Raw genomic sequence first — 21,702 nt, 5'->3', positions numbered from 1 at the left:
CTGTACACATCAAGGATATTGGTGTGTACTTGGTTCACATTTTCTGGTTTTCCTTGCAATCAGGGTAAGAGACCTAGGGTTTTGTCTACATCTGGAAATTAACCGCAATAGCCCTGTGTGGACACACTTATTTTGGACTAAGAGTGCTCATTTCTGATTTAGTTTGATCCACTTCCATAGTGGATTTGGATGCGGATTAAGCTAAATCAGAAAAAGGCACTCTTATTCCGGAATCGCGGGGCGCTGCTCTGGTATAGATATTTCTGTAAATTTCCAACTGTAAATAAGCCATTACTATTTGTTTTGAGTTTTTGTTTTAAATGAAAGCTCAGATTACAGAGAATAAGATGGTAGCCTCAAAAAATGTACTGAGACCCAACCCAATTCGCACCCTGAAATTGTTATGGAGTATTCTTCATGATGTAACTAACCTGATAACTAGGTGTTGGAAGGACCTACACAATGTTTTGTGCTGGGTGTGTTGTATCTACAGCTTCCGATAAGCGACACAGCTCCATGATCTGGGTACATTTTTCTGACACTGACAATACTGATGTACAAATAATAATTCTTAGTATTTATATAACTATGTATTTTCAAATCGCTGTACGAGTATTAATGAATTAAACGAAGCAAGGTAGTATGCAAAGCAGAGTAATTAGTTAGGATAATCAGTGGAGTGTGCTTCAGTAGCAGTACGGGGTGGAGTGGGGAGTGTTTGTGCCCCAAGGAAAATAACATTTCTAGAGACACTGCTAAGGTGAATATTCTAAGGAGGGATTAGGAAGGATGGAGAGGACAACCAAAAATAAACATTGTCATAAAAGTATTTGCCAGTGCTCTTTTAATATCCCTTTATCAGTTAGTAAAGGCAGGTGTGTTGTCTTCACCACATCACAAAGTCAGAAATAGGGCAAGAGTAACTTCTTCATGCGAACAATGTAGAGCAATTTATTTACATTGTATTTTAATCTTCTCACCATGTATCTGCTGACTGCAACTAAACTGGTCTGTGCATGATAATATTGAAAACATTTTAAAAAGCAACGTGATGACATTTTGGGCTTCCTAGACTACAGACTCTGTCACTCAAAGATAAAAATTCTTTAAAATGTCACAACTGCTGTCTCCAAATGGATTAGATTATTATGTACATAAATTACATTCTTATATCTGTTTTATAGTTTCACTAAAGAAAACAAAAACAAAGCATGACCCCCACAAAGGCCTTCTGCTCTACTGTTGGCATGATTAGCAGCAAGAGTACAAAATTGTCAGTACAGGGATTTCAAAATCCATGTTACTTTTGATATTTATTTAAATGATTTTGTTTTGCTTCATTATTAAAGTCAACAATATTTAAATGTATAGGATGAAATCCTGGACTCAATGGGAATCCCATGCACTGCTACAGACTGGGGATCGACTGGCTATGCGGCAGTTCTGCAGAAAAGGACCTGGGGATTACAGTGGACGAGAAGCTGGATTTGAGTCAGCAGTGTGGCCTTGTTGCCAAGAAGGCTAATGTCATATTGGGCTGCATTAGTGTGTGTATATATCTATATAGTTGCCAGCAGATGGAGGGAAGTGATTAATCCCCTCTATTCAGCACTGGTGAGGAGTATTGCGTCCAGTTTCGGGCCCCCCACTACAGAAAGGATGTGGACAAACTGGAGAGAGTCCAGCAGAGGCCAACAAAAATGATTAGGGGGCTGGGGCACATGACTTATGAGGAGAAGCTGAGGGAACTAGGGATATTTAGTCTGCAGAAGAGAAGAGTGAGGGGGGATTTGATAGCAGCCTTCAACTACCTGAATGGGGGGTCCAAAGAGGGTGGAGCTTGGCTGTTCTCAGTGGTGGCAGATGACAGAACAAGGAGCAATGGTCTCAAGTTGCAGTGGGGGAGATCTAGGTTGGATATTAGGAAACACTATTTCACTAGGAGGGTGGTGAAGCACTGGAATGGGTTATCTGGGGAGGTGGTGGAATCTCCTTCCTTAGAGGTTTTTAAGGCCCAAATTGACAAAGCCCTGGCTGGGATGATTTAGTTGGGGTTGGTCCTGCTTTGAGCAGGGGGTTGGACTAAATGACCTCCTGAAGTCTCTTACAACCCTAATCTTCTATGATATTCTTAATATGCATATAAATAAATAAATAAAATCCATACCACACTCTTATGCAGCAGTTTTCATCATGTCCAGTCTATATCTGATTGGGACTGTACCCAAGTATTACCGTAAATGGCACCAAAAAACTTTCAGTTCAGCTGATATGTTATTTTATAAGGCTGCCTGTCTTTAAAAAACCAAAACCAAAAACCACACAGCAATTCGGAGACAGGATAATATATTTTATACATTTTGTATACATTTTATTTCTGTGGGCTCACTTTTATGTTTTAAATAACTATAAACATTTTGTTTCCCATCACATATCTGAATCACAGCTCACCTTCCCATTCAAAAAACTTCAGGATGATTTTCATAACAGACACTCTATTATGATAAAAATGCAAAGACTTGAAATTGTCCCCTCGGAGTGAAAAAGCTTGCTTTGGCAAAAGGCAAAAAGATAATTTTCAATGTATGGAGAACCTTTAGCGTGTTATTTAAAAAAAATAAGAAAGAAAGTTCCACTTCAGTTATGTGGCAACCTCAACTCAAAATGTCCCAAGACTCAAGTCTTTCTCCCTCTGAAAAATAATTTGTCTTTGGGAGAGATGGGAAAGAAAACAGTTTTCATGATGTCACCTTGACTCTTTCATTACAGACATGCAAATTGAGTGCACAACACTGTGTTAGCTGGGATCAGCAGCCTACAACTAATAATTTTACCCCCTCACCAGCAGGAAGTATTATAATTTGTACATACAAGGTATCCAGTTGAAAGATTGTATTTATTTTTAGGTGGATAAAATATTTAAAATCAGAGATGCATACTGGTAAAACAAAACACCAGTGATGCAGCTCTGAGGTGCCTGAAATTTCAGTCGTGAGTTGTTTTAGGTTTCAATGATGGCACCATATAAAGATCTGCGGCTACTCTGAGGGTTCCCCCCCATTAATTCGTTTCTACCCTATAATAGTGTGTTTGTACTATCTAGAATGAGGAAGATACTAAAACTGTCACCTGTGCAGGGAGCCCATTGTTGTACATGTCTAAGTTGCACACTATTTAACTATCATAATTTTTATCACTAACTACACTAAAGGGTTGGGAGCTTTGTGGGGGGATGGGAACGAGCTAGCATATTAATGTGAAGACAGTTTTTAACTTAAAGAACTCTGATTAGTATGATTCATCATCAGCAAGTGACAGGACATGTTCTCTGGGTATTAAATCCTGAGCATGGACATAACCAAATGCTTCAAGTTTCACTTCCAGGTCCTAGTTCCTTTTTACTCCCCTACAGAATATATTTTTTTAAAAAATCCCTACATTTACAGTGTTCTATGTTACTAACCTATTATCTTTTATTGTAGCTAGAATGTAATTTGGAAAAACATCTTAAATTATATTTCTTCAAGTATTTATTAACTTTAAAGTTGTTACTCATTTAAATTTTGTGACGAACCTGAGATATACACTTATATCAACTTAAAAAACCCCAAGAATTCCCAGGATAGCATAACAAATCCTTGCTAAGATTAGCCACCACCACCATTACATACTAAATCGCACAATGAAGATATTCAAAAAGACCATCCAACCTCTCAAAATAAATGGCAAGCTAAATGCTTGATAGAGAAAGGTCAACCCCAAATTTCAACAGCTGTTGGCAGCCATGTTGCCTTTATCCTCTGCAATCATTTAAAATTAAATGCATAAAAAGCCATCCATGCTTGATGATGGTGATCTGTAAAGAATATAGGAGTATTACAAAGAATACAAAGGCCAAGAATATAAAGGGGCACAGAATGACAAAAAAGGGACATGGCAGAATTTAGCTGAATATAACAATCTCAAAGAAATCTTTTACAGGAACACTTTTTTTCCCTACAACTTCTGATTTTCACATATTACTGAACAAAAATGAATAAGCAGGTGTGCGGAAAGCCATTGGCTCCTCCATGACTGATATGGGTTGCACATGATCCTGGAAAACATTTTGAAAACCCTAGAACTATAATGAATGAGAACTCATTCCTCATATCAATCAAATAATGCTCTTTTATCAAAAAGAATTCTACCTGGAACTCTCACTTATAGTTTCCATATATTCATAGTAAATTTGAATGTCTTAAAATTTATGCCTACAATAATACTTAAATATATTACTCACATTCAGGACTTCATCAATAAAAAAATAATCTCATCTAATAACTGCCTGAACTTCAAAATAAAATCTGAAGAGAGCTCAACTTCTGAATGAGAAATTTAAAAAGATTGGTAAAAATAGATTAAGATGGCAAAGTAAATCATCAATAAACAGAGTCCCTTAAAAACAGAGATTTCATTTAATAGTTAGACTAATTCCAAGAAAATCCACATGGTGAGACCAGCTAGAAAATTCACAAATTGCTCTAATTTACAGTTCTCCACATTTTGGCTTCAATCCTGCAAATTTATGCACACGTTTAATTTTGAGCACATGAGCAGTTCCATGGGTCTACTTGTGCTTAACTTTAAGCAATTGCAAAAGTGTTTGCAGGTTGAGGGCCAAAGACATTTGCAAAGACAGACACAATGTAAATCTTGTATTTTGAAAGAGCATGTACATTACTTGCCTTCACACATTCTGAATGTTTTTCCCCTACCAGAGTTTATTTTACACATTCATGTATTGCTACTCAGACTCTAATTAGGAGGTTTAGTACAATATTCAGGCAACTTTTAGTCTTGATAATTTTTTTCACTTTGATTCATAATTGAGCAATAATGATTGCAGGACAGGGCATTTCCAGCGTATTGATTACTGGATGGAAAGAGTTTTTGTATCACTTTCCACAACATCCATGGAGCCACTACTCTCCAGGAAATGCCCGGTGCTGAGGTAGTTACTGCTATTATAAATTAATTTTTTAAAAAAATAGGACTTAAAAATACTTTGAGGTGTTTTTCAGAATTTGTCCACGCAATATATTTGATACACAGGTCACATCATGTACTTAGACATATTGGATGGAACTAGAGAATTATACCTGCTATGCTGAGAAAAAGTGGATTTCTCCAATCCATCGTCAGACTTTCATTTCGCTTACAAATTGTTCTAAATGTGCTGTCTATGCACCCACTGACTTAACAGACCTGGCAGTATTTTCCCTGCTATTTTTCATTTTTACATCTAGCATATGTGAAAATTTTAACATAAAAGAGCTTTTATAAATAAAATACCATTCTAAATATATACTAGAGCAAACAAAACTTAGAACTACGACTTTTATAGATCATCATGTATGTGAAGCTACAGGCAATACAATCTTCAGGGGACACAACAGTCCAGTTGTTAAGTCTTTGAAGACCACAAAAAAGAAGTTTAACAATTCTTTCATCCTTACTAGGCCTCTCATTTCTTTGAGAAAAACTGTAATTAACATTCTATGAATGGGTTATTTTTGGCAAATCAGAATTATTTCCCCAAAATGAACAACTGTTTTTTTGAAGTTGCCACATTACTGTTAATGTTATGGTGGTGTTTGCATGAGTTCCTGGGATATACAAATTGCCTACTTCTAAACAGGTTTTGTACACTATAGACTAAATTTCTTAACTTACAAATACTTATTTTTTGTTTCCAGTTTCCAGTGGTAAAAAATGATGACTTCACAATGCATGTAAATGTATTTTAAAAAACAGAATAAAAAGCGGTATGTTAAAAACCAGGTCACAGACTAATAAATACGTACATCAAAGACATGAAGTTTTCAGCAGCTGGTTTTAAAGAGCAAGGAAGAAGGGAAAAGCTAGCTGTCCAAAATCCATTCTGACTTTGTCACCTATATGCTCTGCAATTAAACAAAAAACAAACAAACAAACAAAACAAAAACAAACCACGCTAACAGAAGAGCAGAAATTAACTTTGTAGCTTCTTTTGATTAAATTAAGCTACAGGCTAAAAAAATGCAGTGTAAAACCTAATGCAATCTACATGTTTTCATGCACTTGCTTATATTGCATTAAAAAAGGGAATTATTTCTAACCCAGAAAAATATGAGTCATCTGGTCCTGTTAAAGACAGCCTTACTGAATTTTTTTCTACAGTAAGAGGATTTTCTAGAGAAGTAAATCAAAATTATTTTTATAACAAAATATAGAATTATTGTAGCAACTTATCATTGACTTCCAATATTTGAGCAAAACATAACATCGATTTGCTAGTTAGTTTCAAAGTGTCAAAAAGATGCTTTGACAGCTGATGCCAGAAAATGATGCCGGACGCCAGGATTTCCAGAATTGTTCCAAAGTGATGTGCAGTCCATGGATTAGACAGTGAGAGAAAACTGATCCTGCTCTATTGGTTTCTCCACCCAGGCTCCAAGCCCTGCCTTCAGGAACGCTTTAAACAAACACTCTTTGGCAGTTTGATACTTAGTGGCCACCTGCTTAGTGTCATGGTACAGGTTCGGTTTGAGGATCTTTGAGCGCAGGCTAGAGGAAAGCTGCACAAATAGAAAAAGAAAGAAAACAAACTATTACACAAAGCCATTCCAGGAACCAGAATCAAGGAAAACGAGAGAATGAGTGCAGCAATTTGCAAGAACGACAAACACTGTATTCTACCCTTTTTGGATAGAACATTACTGTTGATTTGTATCCAACTACGTATCACTTCACAGCTCATAGCAAAACTATTGGTCCAGTGGGATCCCTGAGGATCTACTCATTTCCATAAGCACCTTGAAGGTCAAATTGAAACCATCATCATATTGCTTGATAGCAACTGGCTGGAATTCTCTTTGAAACCCACCCTTCTACTCTTCATGAGACAGTTCCCACCCACCTTTGTGGTTGCAAAGGCTCCCCTGACAGCAGGGCTGGGGGAGGGAAGCAGTATTCCAGGGCCTTAAGCAGGAGATACACACCCCCTGTGCAGCATGGGTGGAAGGCCTATGTGTAACCTCCTGTCACCCTCCCTGCCCCATGAAAGGGGGGTGCATGACAGCAGGACCAGCTGAAGCGGCTCTACAGGATAGATTAATAAGCGAAATACTGAACAGAAGCTCCCCAAAGCCCGTGGTTCTGCTCCTGCAGAATGTAGAAACACCAATGCAAATGGTGCTTTGAAAACTCGTGCGTCAGATATTGGGGATAACTGGACCCCAGAAAGTCTCTCATCTTTTTCATTTTATTTTTGTTCTGTGAGGCAATGGCAACTCTTTTCTGTGCTACAGGATGATATCTTCAGCAATTTGGACACATCATTCTGCGTTTTTCCCTAGATGTAGAATCAATACCATTAAGCGTGGATAGGAAAGCATTTTCTCCTGAACTGAGCCTTGAAGCTATCAGTTTGTTTCTCATGTTCAGCCAACTATCCCATCTTTCATTAAAGTCAATGTAATTCTTTTTGTTTTCCCTTTAATTTTTCCTGTGTTTTCACTTGCAGCATGCAGAAGTGGATCTGTCTGGAAGAGAACATCCAGGGTGAAGTGCTTTAACTGTTTCTTAAATTGTTCATTTTCTGTTACACTGAAGGTGAAGTTGTTAGCATAAAAGAAGGTTGCAACTTTCTTATCAAGTCCAAATCTGCATTTTTTTCAGTTGCTGTATAGCATAATCACTGACTGGTCTACTTTGGGATGTCAAAGAAGGACAGAGATTACTGTTGAACAAGGCTTATGTTAAAAAGCTGCTGGAAAGACTGGAACGTAGATTTAAATGATCAGTGAGAATATGTTTAGATGGTGATGATAGCATCAAATTTCTCACTTGCACAATCGGTAAATTCATCAATGTTTTGCTTTTCTATTTCAACATAGTTTCCTTCAATGGCACATTTAATCTTGAAGAATCCAGAGAAAAATATTTTTTGCATTCTTTGAGATAAGCACAAATCCTTTCTATCTTGCTATTTTACACATTCGGCAATGGTTACCTTTCACTTTGGAAGAATTATCTGTTTTCATTACTTTAGTTTATTCAATTGCTTGTTTCCTACCACTTCCCTCCGCATCAGCCAGTTAAATTAATGTACTTATGTCTGCTGACCTCTAAAGAGTAATCAGCCCTTTGCAGTATTGACATTTAGAGCTTTCACATTTACTACAGTAGGACTGAGAAACAGCCACCTAGCTAATTCAGCCCCATAAAGACTGAAAACTAAGCTGAGCTGGCCCAATGCATGTTATTAGGAACGCTGCCTACTCTCCAGAAGTTTCTAGATTCTAGTGAACTAGTACCTCATAATGTTTCACAACTCCTCCCAATCCTCTCTCACCAACACCAAGTCATAATGGATTCCACCCACTAGGCAGCACCACTTTGTCAAGCCATCACTTGTGACCCCACCCATTCATATCTGTTCATGAAAATATTTCAGAGTGACACGTTAACAAAGTTGGGCAGGGGAGGAAGAAAAACATTTAAACCTAAGGGGTTATTATTTTTCTGAATAAGGCTTTATTTTCCCCATAATCCTGCCTGCTCTACTGCCCTTAAAAAGACAGAAATGTCTTCCTTCCACATATTCTTGTGAGAAGGATCTCTGAACAGTGACAAAGGACTAAGAAAACGGCATGGGGTGAAAGTGAATGACAAGCTTATGCTACAATCTCAGCACCCAGCTGTCTACATTGCAGTATTTCAGTGCCTTGCCACACTACAATAAGAAAGGATAGACTCCAAAGGACTGTTGTAGGAATACTGATTCTGCTGAAATGACTGGCTCAAGGTGCTATTTGCTTCTATCAATACAGATGCTTTGAAGAGAGGACTGGGAGAACCCTAAGGACCATGGTCTACTGCTTGTACCTTTCCATTTTTATAAAGTATCAACTATCATGAGGAAAAGAAATCCAAACTTTTAAAAAGCAATTATTTGACCTTTACCTGCACCTTCTGGGGAAGACCAAGGGAAAAAAACCTGGCCCCCTTAAGCCACTACCTTTGACTTCAATGGGGCTAGGCTTTTACCCACATGTTCTCAAACAGGAACCTTCGTATTCTGTGTGCTGGGCTCCAGAAGAGCTCCTAAAAGAGTCTATCTTGTCCAGTACATTAAAATTATAAGCAAAGCTCAAAGGAGTCAACATTTGTACTTTACTTGTTCTAGAGGCAGGTAATTAGATCTTCACATACATTTACACTAGAAATTATCATAGTAAAGAAAATGTGGAAGATATCTCTCTTCCCCATTTTTACCCAATTACTAACCAGCACATAATAAGGCAGCACATCACAAGCTTTTATCAGAAAGGTGGTTATGAGATTAAGCAAAATTGAAACCCAACAGTAAAAAAATACTCCAATCTTTGGACATATACCTTTGCATGAATACGCATCCAGCGACTGTACAAAGCGTGCTTACAAAGCCTGGATGCACGGCCCATCTCATCCTTGCCAGTTGTGGCATTAATAACTTCAAGACCAGTGTCTCCTACTGTCCAGTTTACACTGAAATTAGGTGCTTTTCCTGGTTGGCGGGCTTCTGCATTGCTAATACCTGAAAGGGAAGAGGGACACAAAAATGAAAATGTGAAAATTCCTGCTCAGTTGTTTATAGATGAAGGAGTGATTGGATAGTGCTATACAGATCATACTGTTGGGCATTCTTACAGTGGTGGTTCTAAAATACCTCCATGATTTTCAACAGCTACTTCAGGATTTAGCCACGCCCATTCCATTACTATTTATGGGGAATGTGCAGCTAAAATGTCATCTCCTGCTATCACGCTCAGTTGCGCATGTCTGCTTTATCAGAAATCTGAAAATCCATGCATGCTTGTATTGGTGATGGTAGGGAAGGTAAAGAGATTATAGAAAGATCTGTAACAAGATCACATCAAACAGTAATACTGGAGCATCACAGTATGCAATACACCTTGGGGTGAGCTTAGTTTAGCTCATAAACTAAGCAGATTTGGGCCTATTCAGTAGCTGAATAGAGGAATGCCCAGGTTCCACAGACTCTCACTAGTAACCCTGTACTGTACGTGTCTGAATATTATTAAGTAGAATTAATGTCCTTAATCAATTCCCACTCCTGGGGCTAGGAATACAGGGCTGTTGCAGCCATCAGAGATTCCTAGATTCCAAGGCCAGAGGAGACCACTATGATCATCTAGTCTGACCTGCTGTATAGCACAGGCCAGAGAACTTCCCCACAGTAATTCCTAGAGCAGAGCTCATAATAAAACATCCCGTCTTGATTTAAATATTGTCAGTGATGGAGAATCCACCACAACCCTGGGGAAATTGTTCCAATGGTTAAGTACTCTCACTGTTAAAAATGTACGCCTTATTTCCAGTTTGAATTTGTCTAGCTTTAACTTCCAGCCATTGTATCATGTTAGACCTTTCTCTGCTAGGCCGAAGAGCCCATTATTAAATATTTGTTCCCAATGTAGGTATTTATAGACTGTAATTAAATCACGCCTTAACCTTATCTTTGTTGAGCTAAATACCTTGAGTTCTTTGAGTCTATAAAGAGAGGTTACTCACCTTGTGCAGTAACTGAAGTTATTCAAGATGTGTGTCCCTGTGAGTGCTCCACCTCAGGTGTGCCGGTGCCATGCGCCTTTGATCACAGCAATGCCTCTTCAGCTCACGCATACATCCTAGACATCCTTGTGCCCCACACTGAGGTTATATGGGGCTGTGTGGGCGAACTGCCCGCAGTTCCGTCTCCTCTGCCAAGTCCCAAAAGGGAGACACCGAAGCAGCAGAGGAGGAGGGTGGGTAGCAGATCCCCCACAGAGGGACACATCTCAGAGCACTCCAGCTACTGCACAAGGTGAGTATCCTCTCCTCCTTCTCTGAGTAGCATCTCTGTGGGTGCTCTGCTTCAGGTGTCTCCTAAGCAGTACCCCGCTAAGGATGCAGGAGGTTCGGAACAGAGTCCAATACAGAGGAGAGAACTGCATTGCTCACAGCAGTGTCATATCTTGCAGCAAGGACCAAGACATAATGGATAGAAAAAGTATGAACAGAGGACCAAGTTGCCGCTCTCTGGATGTCTACAATTGGTACATCTTTAAGTCAGGCTACAGGTGCAGATAGTGCTCTTGTTGAATGTGTAATCACTCTCAAAGGGGTTGAAAATGAGTTCAGTTGTAACAGATCTTGATACATCCAGAGATCTACTTTGATAACTCCTGTTTTGAAATAACAGAATGCTTGTTTCGGTCCACAAAGGATACAAATAGTCTTGGAGATCTTCTATAAGGTTTGGTCCTATCTAAGTAAAAAGCTAATGCCCTCCTGACATCTAGGGTATGGAACATGGCTTCTTGATTAGTCTTGGGGAAAAACAGGAGATGAATGATTAATTCATTCTGAAGACACCCAAGGTAAAAATCTTGGATGGGCCCATAGCAAAATCTTGTCTCTGATGAATACCATAAATGTGTGTGTGGGTGTCTGGCATTAAAGCCCCTAATTCCCCAGCTCTTTGGGCAGAAGTGATTGCCACCAGGAAGGCTGTCCTCACTGAATAAACTAACAAAGAACATGTAGCTAGTGGCTCAAAAGGATGCTTCAACTGGTCTCCACTCTCCATTCTTTTTTGCTTGGAGAATGCACATGGCTGAGAAGTAGCTACAGATGAATGAAGTTTCTTTTTAGAGTATCTTGGCCTGTTGGAAAGGGGCTCAGCTGGTCTATGACAAGTTGAATACGGGGCTGGTGTGCTATCTGTGCCATCTGAGACCTACTAAATCTCCTCTTATTTACAAGAATACAAATCCCTAAGGATCACAGTGTATCCTTTAAAGTGTGGAGATATGTATCCATTGAGTCTGCACAGAGCTTGCAACCATCAAAAGGGAGGTCTTCAATGGTGCTCTGAACCCCTCTTGGGAAGCCCAAGATCTGCAACCAAGACACTCTTCTTATGACCACTGGAGTGGATACAGATTGTGCTGCAGTATCTGCAGCATCCAAGGAGGCCTGGAGGGATGTCTTTGCCAGGAACTGACCCTGTTGTATAATCACCTTAAATTGGTCACAATAAAATACTATTTTTTTTGGTAGTTCAAATAGTCATATTTGGCCATGAGCACCTGGTGACTTGCTATTCTGAACTGAAGTGTAGCTGAAGAGTAAGACTCCTGCATACGGGGTGGACTTTGAGCTATGCTGTCTGCCTTGTTCATAAATGGACTCCACTTCCAGGGAATTCGGAGCTGGGTAAAAAAATGGAAACTCTGATTCTCTGGCAGGGACATAATGCTTTTTGCAGGTAGGCAGTGCGGTAGTTGGGGATTGCCAAACAGTTTTAGCAGGCCCCATAAGAGCTTCATGGACCAGAGTGGTAATCTTCATAAATGAGGAGGTGTGTAAAGTATATAGCAGTTTATGGTGGGACTCCTGAACATGCTCTAGAGGAATTTGTTGAATGTCAGCAATTTGCTTCAGCAGTTCCTGAAACTACTTGAAGTCATCCACCACGGAAGGTGATGGAGGCATCACAGCTTCATCAGGTGAGGAGGAGGAAATACTAGTAAGAAGTGTCACCTCTTTATCCGCTCTTGCTTCTTGCTCCCCAAAGGTCTCCTCCTCTGGCACAGGTGGTGGTAGAGGATGTTGAGGAGAATGGGCCCTTCTCTGCTCCCTCAGGTGGTGTGAAGATTGTGTTGCAAATTGTTGATGACAGAACATCCAAAGATCCCATCAAGGCCACTCAGGGGGACAAATGACATAGGTGGAGGTAATCACGTTGATGCCATTTGAGGTCTATTCTCCTCTAATATGTCAGCTTGGAGGGAGAGAGATGAATCTTAGAATAGACAGGGGATCTCTGAACCAATATGTGAGAGTCTGAGGTGTCCTCTTCCACATACTACAAGGGGGGGGGAGGCAGATAGCTGTTCCACTTGCAAAGTAGATGAGGGTGGGTATGGTACTCTAGGAGCCAGAGGGGTGAGAGAATCTTGATGCTGATAACCCCCAGCACTTGTTAACAGAGGAGATTCTGGCTCTGATGATACCATCAGGCCTTTAGGGTACCTAAATTCTTGTGGTACTGATGGTATCAAATATTGGGTTGAGTGCGGACCTGTGGAGGATGTCTTCAGTTGTGATGCAGGTGGTTGGCATGAGAGTGAGTCAGCTCCAATTCCATTGGTACCACGGGTAGCCGAGCAGTCTTTGGTACCACTGACTTTCTGGTTATAGATACGGAGTGTTGTTCAGGGATGGACTCAGAACTTTTCTCAACTGTGTCTCTGCCACTTTGGGTATGGATACCCAAGCTCGGTACCGAGTGTCTCTAAGATGACTGAGTCCACTTTGCATTTGCAGCGCCAGCATCACTTGGAGCCTGTGTGCAACTCCTTTTGGGATCTTAGGTCTCCATAGTCTGCTTGTGCATTGGTGATTGATATTTTCTTGAAGATTTATTCCTCACCTCTTCTTAGAGCCAGATATTGAGACTGAGGTCTGTGGTACTGTAGATGTACTTGGTGGTGCAGTACCACCTATATGTCTTGTAGTCTCCAGTGACTGAGATCTTGATGTTGACAGGGCACTAGCGGTACTCGGGGGTCTACATATGTGGGGGGGGGGGCCCTTCACCCATGGATCCAAAGCTGATCATAAAGCTTTCTCCATCATGAGGAGTTTAAATTTGATCTCTCTATTTTTTCTGTCTCTACCCTTGAAGGACATGCAGGTCTTGCACTTACTGGGGATATGAGTATCACCCAATCAGCAGAGTAGGGTGACCAGATGTCCCGATTTTATAGGGACAACCCTGATTTTGGGGGCTTTTTCTTATATAGGCACCTATTACCCCTCACCCCCGTCCCGATTTTTTATACTTCCTATATGGTCACCCTACAGCAGAGACACTAGGAATGGAATAGCCTCATGACAGGAGAGGCACTTTTTGAATCCCAGGGAGCCCAGCATTCTCGTGTAAATAAACAAAAACTGACCCCTCTGAAGGGAAAAATCTTAACCACTATCTAACTATATCTATGAATATTTTTTTTTAAGGGAAAGGAAAAAAAAAGGGGGGGGGTAAACAAATGTTCCTACAACTAAAAACACTAAAAAGGTATCTAATTATATGCTAAGTAACTAATTGCTGAATACTACAGAGAATAGACATAGGTAAACTCTGTCTCAGGCCCAAAGTGTTTAAGAAGGAACAAAGTGGTTCACCCACACAATCCCATATAGCCTTGGTGTGGGGCACAAGGATGTGTGGGGCACATGTATGGGCCACATGGGCAATGTTACCAAAAATCCCCAATCAAAGGCACAGGTGCACCCACAAGAACACTACTCAAAGAAGACAGCACGTTTTCTAATCCTTTAATCATTCTTGTGGTTTTCCTGTTGATAAATTGGACCCTCTCCAATTTATCAACAATCTTCTTGTATTGTGGACACCAATACTGGAGACAGCATTCCAGCAGCAATTACACGTGTGCCATACAGAGGTGAAATAACAGTTCTTCTCCCACTTGAGATCCCCTGTTTATGCATCCAAGTTTTGAATTAGTCCTTTTGGCCACAGCGTTGCACTGGGAGCTCATGATCAGCTGATTATCCACCACAACCCCCCTAATCTTTTTCAGAATCACTGCTTCATGGGATAGAGTTACCTGTCTTGAAATGAGGCTTAAAACTGAGATCCAGACCTCTCATGGTCATTCATGATTAAGGCTAAGATCTTAGAATCATAGAAGATTAGAGTTGGAAGAGACCTCAGGAGGTCATCTAGTCCAATCACCTACTCAAAGCAGGACAAACCCCAACTAAATCATCCCAGCCAGGGCTTTGTCAACCTGGGCCTTAAAAAACTCTAAAAATGGAGATTCCACCACCTCCCTAGTAACCCATTCCAGTGCTTCACCACCCTCTTAGTGAAATAGTGTTTCCTAATATTAATAATGTAATTCCTCATGATGTAACTTAGACCTCCCCCACTGCAACTTGAGACCATTGCTTCTTGTTCTGTCATCTGCCACCACTGAGAACAGTCCAGCTGAATCCTCTTTGGAACCCCCCTTCAGGTAGTTGAAAGCTGCTATCAAATCCCCCCTTTCTTCTCTTCTGCAGACTAAATAAGACCAGTTCCCTCAGCCTCTCCTCAAAAGTCATGTGCCCCGGCCCCCTAATGATTTTTGTTGCCCTCCACTGGACTCTCTCCAATTTGTCCACATCCTTTCTGTAGTGGGGGGCCCGAAACTGGACGTAATACTTCAGATGTGGCCTCACCAGTGCCGAATAGAGGGGAATAATCACATCCCTTGATCTGCTGGCAATGTTCCTACTAATGCAGCCCAATATGCCGTTAGCCTTCTTGGCAACAAGGGCACACTGTTGACTCATATCCAGTTTCTTGTCAACTGTAATCCCCAGGTCCTTTTTTGCAGAACTGATGCTTAGCCAGTCGGTCCCCAGCCTGTAGCGGTGCATGGGATTCTTCCGTCCTAAGTGCAGGACTCTGCACTTGTCCTTTTTGAACCTCATCAGATTTCTTTTGGCCCAATCCTCCAATTTGTCTAGGTCACTTGGACCCTATCCCTACCCTGCAGTATATCTACCTCTCCCCCCAGCTTAGTGTCATCCATGAACTTGCTGAGGGTGCAATCCATCCCATCATCCAGATCATTAATTAAGATGTTGAACAAAACTGGCCCCAGAACCGACCTCTGAGGCACTCCGCTTGATACCGGCTGCCACCTAGACATCAAGCTGTTGATCACTACCCATTGAGCCCGATGATCTAGCCAGCTTTCTATCCACCTTATAGTCCATTCATCCAATCCATACTTTTTTAAACTTGCTGACAAGAATACCGTGGGAGACTGTATCAAAAGCTTTGCTAAAGTCAAGATATATCACGTCCACCACTTTCCCCATATACACAGAGCTAGTTATCTTATCGTAGAAGGCAATCAGGTTGGTCAGGCATGACTTGCCCTTGGTGAATCCATGTTGACTGTTCCTGATTATCATTCTCTCCTCCAAGTGCTTCAAAATGAATTCCTTGAGGACCTGCTGCACGATTTTTCAAGGGACTAAGGTGAGGCTGACTGGTTTGTAGTTCCCCGGATTCTCCTTCTTCCCTTTTTAAAAGATGGACGCTATATTTGCCTTTTCCCAATCATCCGGGACCTCACCCAATCACGACAAGTTTTCAAAGATAATGGCCAATGGCTCTGCAATCACATCAGCCAACTCCCTTAGCATCCTCAGGTTCATTAGATCCAGCCCCATGGACTTGTGCATGTCCAGTTTTTCTAAATAGTCCTTAACCTGTTCGTTCACCACTGAGGGCTGCTCACCTCCTCTCCATACTGTGCTGCCCAGGGCAGCAATCTGGGAGCTGACCTTGTCTGTGAAGACCGAGGCAAAGAAAGCATTGAGTACTTCAGCTTTTTCCACATCCTCTGTCACAGGCAGGGGGCTAGACTCAATGACCTTTCAAGGTCCCTTCCAGTTCTAGGAGATGGGATATCTCCATTATTTATTATAACCCTGTGAATCTTTCAAAAACATACACCTAAACTATAATTGGGCTTGTCTGTTAGAGTCTATCAAATTAAAAAGTCTTCAGTTCTGGGTCAGGTACTAAAGTTTGCAAGTTCCTCATGCAAAAAACTTTAAAGCTGCTGCTTTAAATGCACCAATTCCAGAGCTGCATGGCTTCCTGACAGAGTGGGGATGATCTGGTCAGTTAACATGATGCACAGATGTGGTGCTGTCTGTCAGCACCTGTATTGTGGAACCCAGAAGAGAGGCAGCAATGCTTGGCATACCAGACAGATAGCTCTGAGCAACAGGACATTTATATGGAGGCTTCTTGAGACAACCACAGGCTCTGAATTTAAGACAATCTATCTAAATGAGCTTCTGTATCTGAGCAGAGTCATCAGTGTCTTGCTAGGTAGAAGTGCAAAGAACAGGTACTCTGTTGCACACCTGATGAGAGTCTTTCCACCACTTTAATGAGAAGAGGACTTCTTACAGGACTGTGACCATCATGTCCATGCAGTGTCTGCTGAGTGGATACACTGATTTCAACCACCTTCACATGAAGCATAGATGAAGCCTAGCAAATGGCACCACATAGGTGCATAGGCCATGTGTCCTAAAAGTCTGATGCATGTTTTCACTGATGTTCTTAGGTGAGCTTGAAGTTGCTGATAAGATCTACTATTGTTTGGAATCTCTCCTGTGACAGGTAAGCTCTCGCTGTCCTGCAGTTTCACAGTGCTCCTAGGAATGCTGTGCTCTGAGTCAGAGTCAGTATGGATTTTTCTCTGTTGACTTTGAGGTTCTGTGAGGTAGAGAGCTTTAGAATTAATTAAATGGAGTCAGTCACTTGTTGGGGTGATCTTCCTCGAATCAGCCAGTCGTCAAGGTAAGGATAGACCTGGATTCTGTGTTTCTTTGGTTGAACTGCCAGGATTTCCAAGCACTTGGTGAATACCCAGTGTCCTGCACAAAGACCTAAGGGCAGGAACTTGTATTGGTAGTGAGATGTTCCCACCAGGAATCTGAGGTATTCTCTATGGGCTGGATGGATTGATACATGGATATATGCATCTTGCAGGCAGACATCTGTGAACCAGTTCTGAGGATTGCTTGAGGGGATTAGGGAGGCTAGAGTCACCATCCTGAACTTGAAATGGCAGATGAAGGTGTTGAGACGTCGAAGGTCTGGGATGGGCTGCCAATCACCTTTCGTCTCTGGGATGAGAAAGTAATGGAAATAAAATCCCTGCCCCTGAACTCAAAGGGCACGTCCCTCCTCCAGTTGTAGAAGGGAGTCTACTTCTTTTCTGAACAGCCTCTTGTGAGTAGAGTCTTTGGAAAAGGAGGGAGGTAGTGGGAATAGACTGGAACCGAACAGAATTCCCCTTGCTTATGGTCTCCAAGATCCACCAGTCCAAGGTATTCCCAACCCAAGCTTCTAAAAATAAGAGACAGTTGCCAAAGAGGGAGTTGAATGGAAAAGTTTCTCAGGTGGCCCTATAAGGTGCTCAACACTGGTCTCAAAAATGCTGCCTGTTGGAAGCCCCAGACTGTTGGGCAGCAGAAGAGGAGGCCGTGGGTATTTTATGATGGAATCTGTCTCTTCCTTGGTAGCTCTGAGATTCTCTAAGGGTGACAGCAACTGCACGCATATTCCTCCTCCACTGTCCACCAAGCGCACCCAATTCTAGGCTTCCAATTCCTCAGCCATCACCTCTTTTGGGCAGAGACCCACGTCTCTCTCCCTTCTGTGTGGGATTTTTCCAGCTGCACAGTTCCCTATGTACACTGTGTTATTCCCAACAAATCAGAGTGCCTAAACAGGCCAGCATCTGTGCTTTTCTTTCTCTCTCTGATGTTTTATGAATAGTGATTGGCAGCAGTAATAAGTTACCACACAGCCCTTGCTAAGCAAACACACTTATTCTTAAGGTGAAAACATTACAGAGGAAAGATATAAAAAACAATAAAAGAACTTAGACCCATCTTTATAAGCTTACCAGAGATCTCCCCCCAACTCCAACAAGGACACTTGTAGGAGTTGCCCCTTCAAACCTCACAAAGGGGTTTTTCTGAGCAAACAAGTTTGTAACAGCCTTGGCTCAGAACAAGCACAACCATGAATAGTTCCATCTTTCTTTTATATAGCTTGGGCCTTTGATCTTCAGATTCTGAGAACAGATAATCAGGAGACAATGGTCCCCTCCCTCAGGGTGTAGCTTCAAAAGCTTCCCACCTCTGCATAACTAGAGGTGGGAAATTTGCATTCATCTCTTAGAGATTTCCCAGGAAATCCACTTCATGCATATTGTCCCAAAAGACCATTCTTGTCTGACATATTGTTCAGTATAGTCCTTTGATCATTCATGCCCACAATAATACATTAAAATACAATGGTCACCAAAGATACTTAAACTTAATTCTATAAAGTTTTTCAAGGATATTACAGGAAATTGCCATATCTGTCACAGTAATATTGGTAGGGTTCTACCAAATTCACAGTCCATTTTGGTCAATTTCATGGTCATAGGATTTTAAAAATTGTAAATTCCACGACTTCAGCTATTTAAATCTGAATTTTCATGGTGTTGTAATTGTACGGGTCCTGACCCAAAAAGGAGTTGGGGGGGTTGCAAGGTTATTGTAGGGGGGGTTTGCAGTACTGCTACCCTTACTTCTGGGCTGCTGGTGGTGGTGGTGCTGCCTTCAGAGCTGGGCAGCTGGAGAGTGGTGGCTGCAGGCAGGGACCCCGGCTCTGAAGGCAGAGCCATTGCCAGCAGCAGCACAGATGTAAGCATGGCATGGTATGGTATTGCCACCCTTACTTCTGTTGCCTGCAGAGCTGGGCCCTCAGTCAGCAGCCGCCACTCTCTAGCTGCCCAGTTCTGAAGGCAGCAGTGCAGAAGTAAAGGTGGCATGGTATGGTATTAGAACATAAGAATGGCCATACTGGGTCAGACCAAAGGTCCATCTAGCCCAATATCCTGTCTTCCAACAGTGGCCAATGCCAGGTGCTCTAGAGGGAATGAACAGAATAGGTAATCATCAAGTGATCCATCCTCTGTCAAGTGATGCCACGCTTACTTCTGCGCTGCTGCTAGCAGGGCGCTGACTTCAGAGCTGGGCACCTGGCCAACAGCTGCCATTCTCCAGCCGCCCTGCTCTGAAGTCAGCGCAGAAATAAGAGTGGCAATACCACGACCCCCTCAAATAACCTTGTGACCCCTTTTGGGTCAGGACCCCCAATTTGAGAAACGCTGGTCTCCCCCCGTGAAATCTGTACAGTATAAGGTAAAAGCACACAAAAGACCAGATTTCACGAGGGGAGAACAGATTTCACAGTCCGTGATGCGTTTTTCATGGCCGTGAATTTGGTAAGGCCCTAAATACTGGACAGGAGAGCACTGTCCTAAAGGACAGCTGCTAGTGTGACGACTTCCTCCTTGGGGTTGGGACATACAGACCCAAAGAGCACAGAGTCACACGTGAGTCCTTCAAGGAGTGTAGAGTCTCATCCATTCAGTTGTAAAAAAGTTCATTATTCTGAAATGGGAAGTTCTTAATTGTTACTTGGACTTCCCTGGGGCTCCCTGAGTACTGGAGCCATAACAACCTCCTCGTAGCTTTTGTAGTGGCCACAGTGCATGGTGCAATGTCATTCATGTCCAGAGTAGCTTATAATGAAGTGCAGACAGTCAGCTGTTTCTCAGCTGTGACAGACTTTATCTCTTCTGGATATTCCTTTCAGAGTTTGTCTATAAACTGAGACAACGTGTCCCAGTTTAAATAGCCATATTTTGAGAGGGGGTATAGTATTAGCCACCCTGATCTGATGAATACACTTTGCAGCCAAACAGGCTGCATTTCTTAGCAGAGACTTGGTACCTTCTGTCAGCAATTTTCAGTAGGGCTGGGATGGATGAAAGTGGATGCCAAATATTTTTGCAGACTCCAGGAGACTTTTGTTAATGGCTATGGCAAGTCTCCCTGGTGTAGAATGTCTAAGTGTTTGTGTTGTTTCTCTTAGACTCCTTCCTGAGGTCTATCCAAGGTCTCTGCCATGCACTTCATCATGTCCTGGAATATCTTGAATTCCCATATTGAGTCAGCATGAGTGGATTTACTGCAGGCTTCTGGGAGAAAGGCTGTACACCCCAGGCCAGCCAGTAAAGTCACAGTGGTCACAGATATCAGTATTGTGGTGGAGGGCACATGGGTTGGGTACCAGGAAGATTGATCCTTATGAACTACTACCCTCATGGACTGCTCCCTATTATCCCCGTCTGACTCCCAATGAGCTATCCATGCCATGTCGTAGCATAGGAGAGGTCAGTACCAGGTATACACCTCTTTAACCTGGCATATCAGTGACTCCAAAGCTAGTGGTTTGGATACCATCACTCTCCATCTCTCAGGGAGAGGGGACTCTGGTGTAGGGCCCACCGACAGTACTCAGCAACACTTATGCTTTCAGGGCTGAGATATCTGGTGTCGCGGTAATAGGCACTGTCACCATGCCTCCATGGGTCACCACTGAGAATACCAAATTCAGGACAAGCTGCTGGGGGAAAAAAGCGCAGGCACACCCCAAAACTGGTAGTTATTCTTCCATGAGATGTCCCAAACCAGCAACCAAAGTAAACTTCTGTCTCACCACACTGGCTAACAAGAAGTCAGAAATGCAGCCTCCTTAGGTATTCCAGTCCTGGATTCAATACCCAGACACTAGACTTAATGATGTGTGGTTATTTAAAACCAATTTCATCCAAAAAAAAAAAAAAAAAAAAAAAAGGGTTCTTCTGATCCCAAAGGACCAGCCACATACCCAGGTCAATATATAACTCAGATCTTACCCAATAATCATGCTGTTGCGGATCCTTTAGTATCTAATATCTAAAGGTTTATTTATAAAAACAAAGAAAGGTGAGAGTTAAAATTGGTTAAAGAAATCAAATACATACAACAATTGCAAAGTTCTTGGATCAGGCTTGTAGCAGTGATGGAATAAACTGCTGTCTTGTTAAGTCTCTGGTTGCTTCCAAATCACTGGAAGGTCCTCAGTCCCTTGTTAGAATGTTCCCATTAGTACAACTTCATCATAGTCCAGAGGTT

The 21,702-nt window shown here is 41.8% G+C and overlaps 1 protein-coding gene across 14 annotated transcripts in view; it reads right to left on the bottom strand.

The window, feature by feature from the left end:
- Positions 1 to 2,332: 2,332 nt before the first annotated feature.
- ADARB1 (adenosine deaminase RNA specific B1) overlaps positions 2,333 to 21,702 on the bottom strand; it is a 232,161-nt gene continuing 212,791 nt past the window's right edge. For all 14 annotated transcript variants that reach the window (XM_065562289.1, XM_065562279.1, XM_065562283.1 and 11 more), the window contains 2 exons: positions 9,423 to 9,601; positions 2,333 to 6,599 (listed from right to left, as the gene is read on the bottom strand). In XM_065562289.1, the coding sequence (XP_065418361.1) occupies positions 6,423 to 6,599; positions 9,423 to 9,601 (356 nt within the window). In that variant the 3' untranslated portion in view covers positions 2,333 to 6,422. The remainder of the gene's footprint in view (positions 6,600 to 9,422; positions 9,602 to 21,702) is intronic.

Source organism: Chrysemys picta, chromosome 11 (genome assembly GCF_011386835.1).
Source record: "Chrysemys picta bellii isolate R12L10 chromosome 11, ASM1138683v2, whole genome shotgun sequence".
Classification (NCBI taxonomy): domain Eukaryota; kingdom Metazoa; phylum Chordata; order Testudines; family Emydidae; genus Chrysemys; species Chrysemys picta.
The sequence above is the reverse complement of the archived record's forward strand: the minus strand, read 5'-3'. Positions and strand labels throughout refer to the sequence as shown.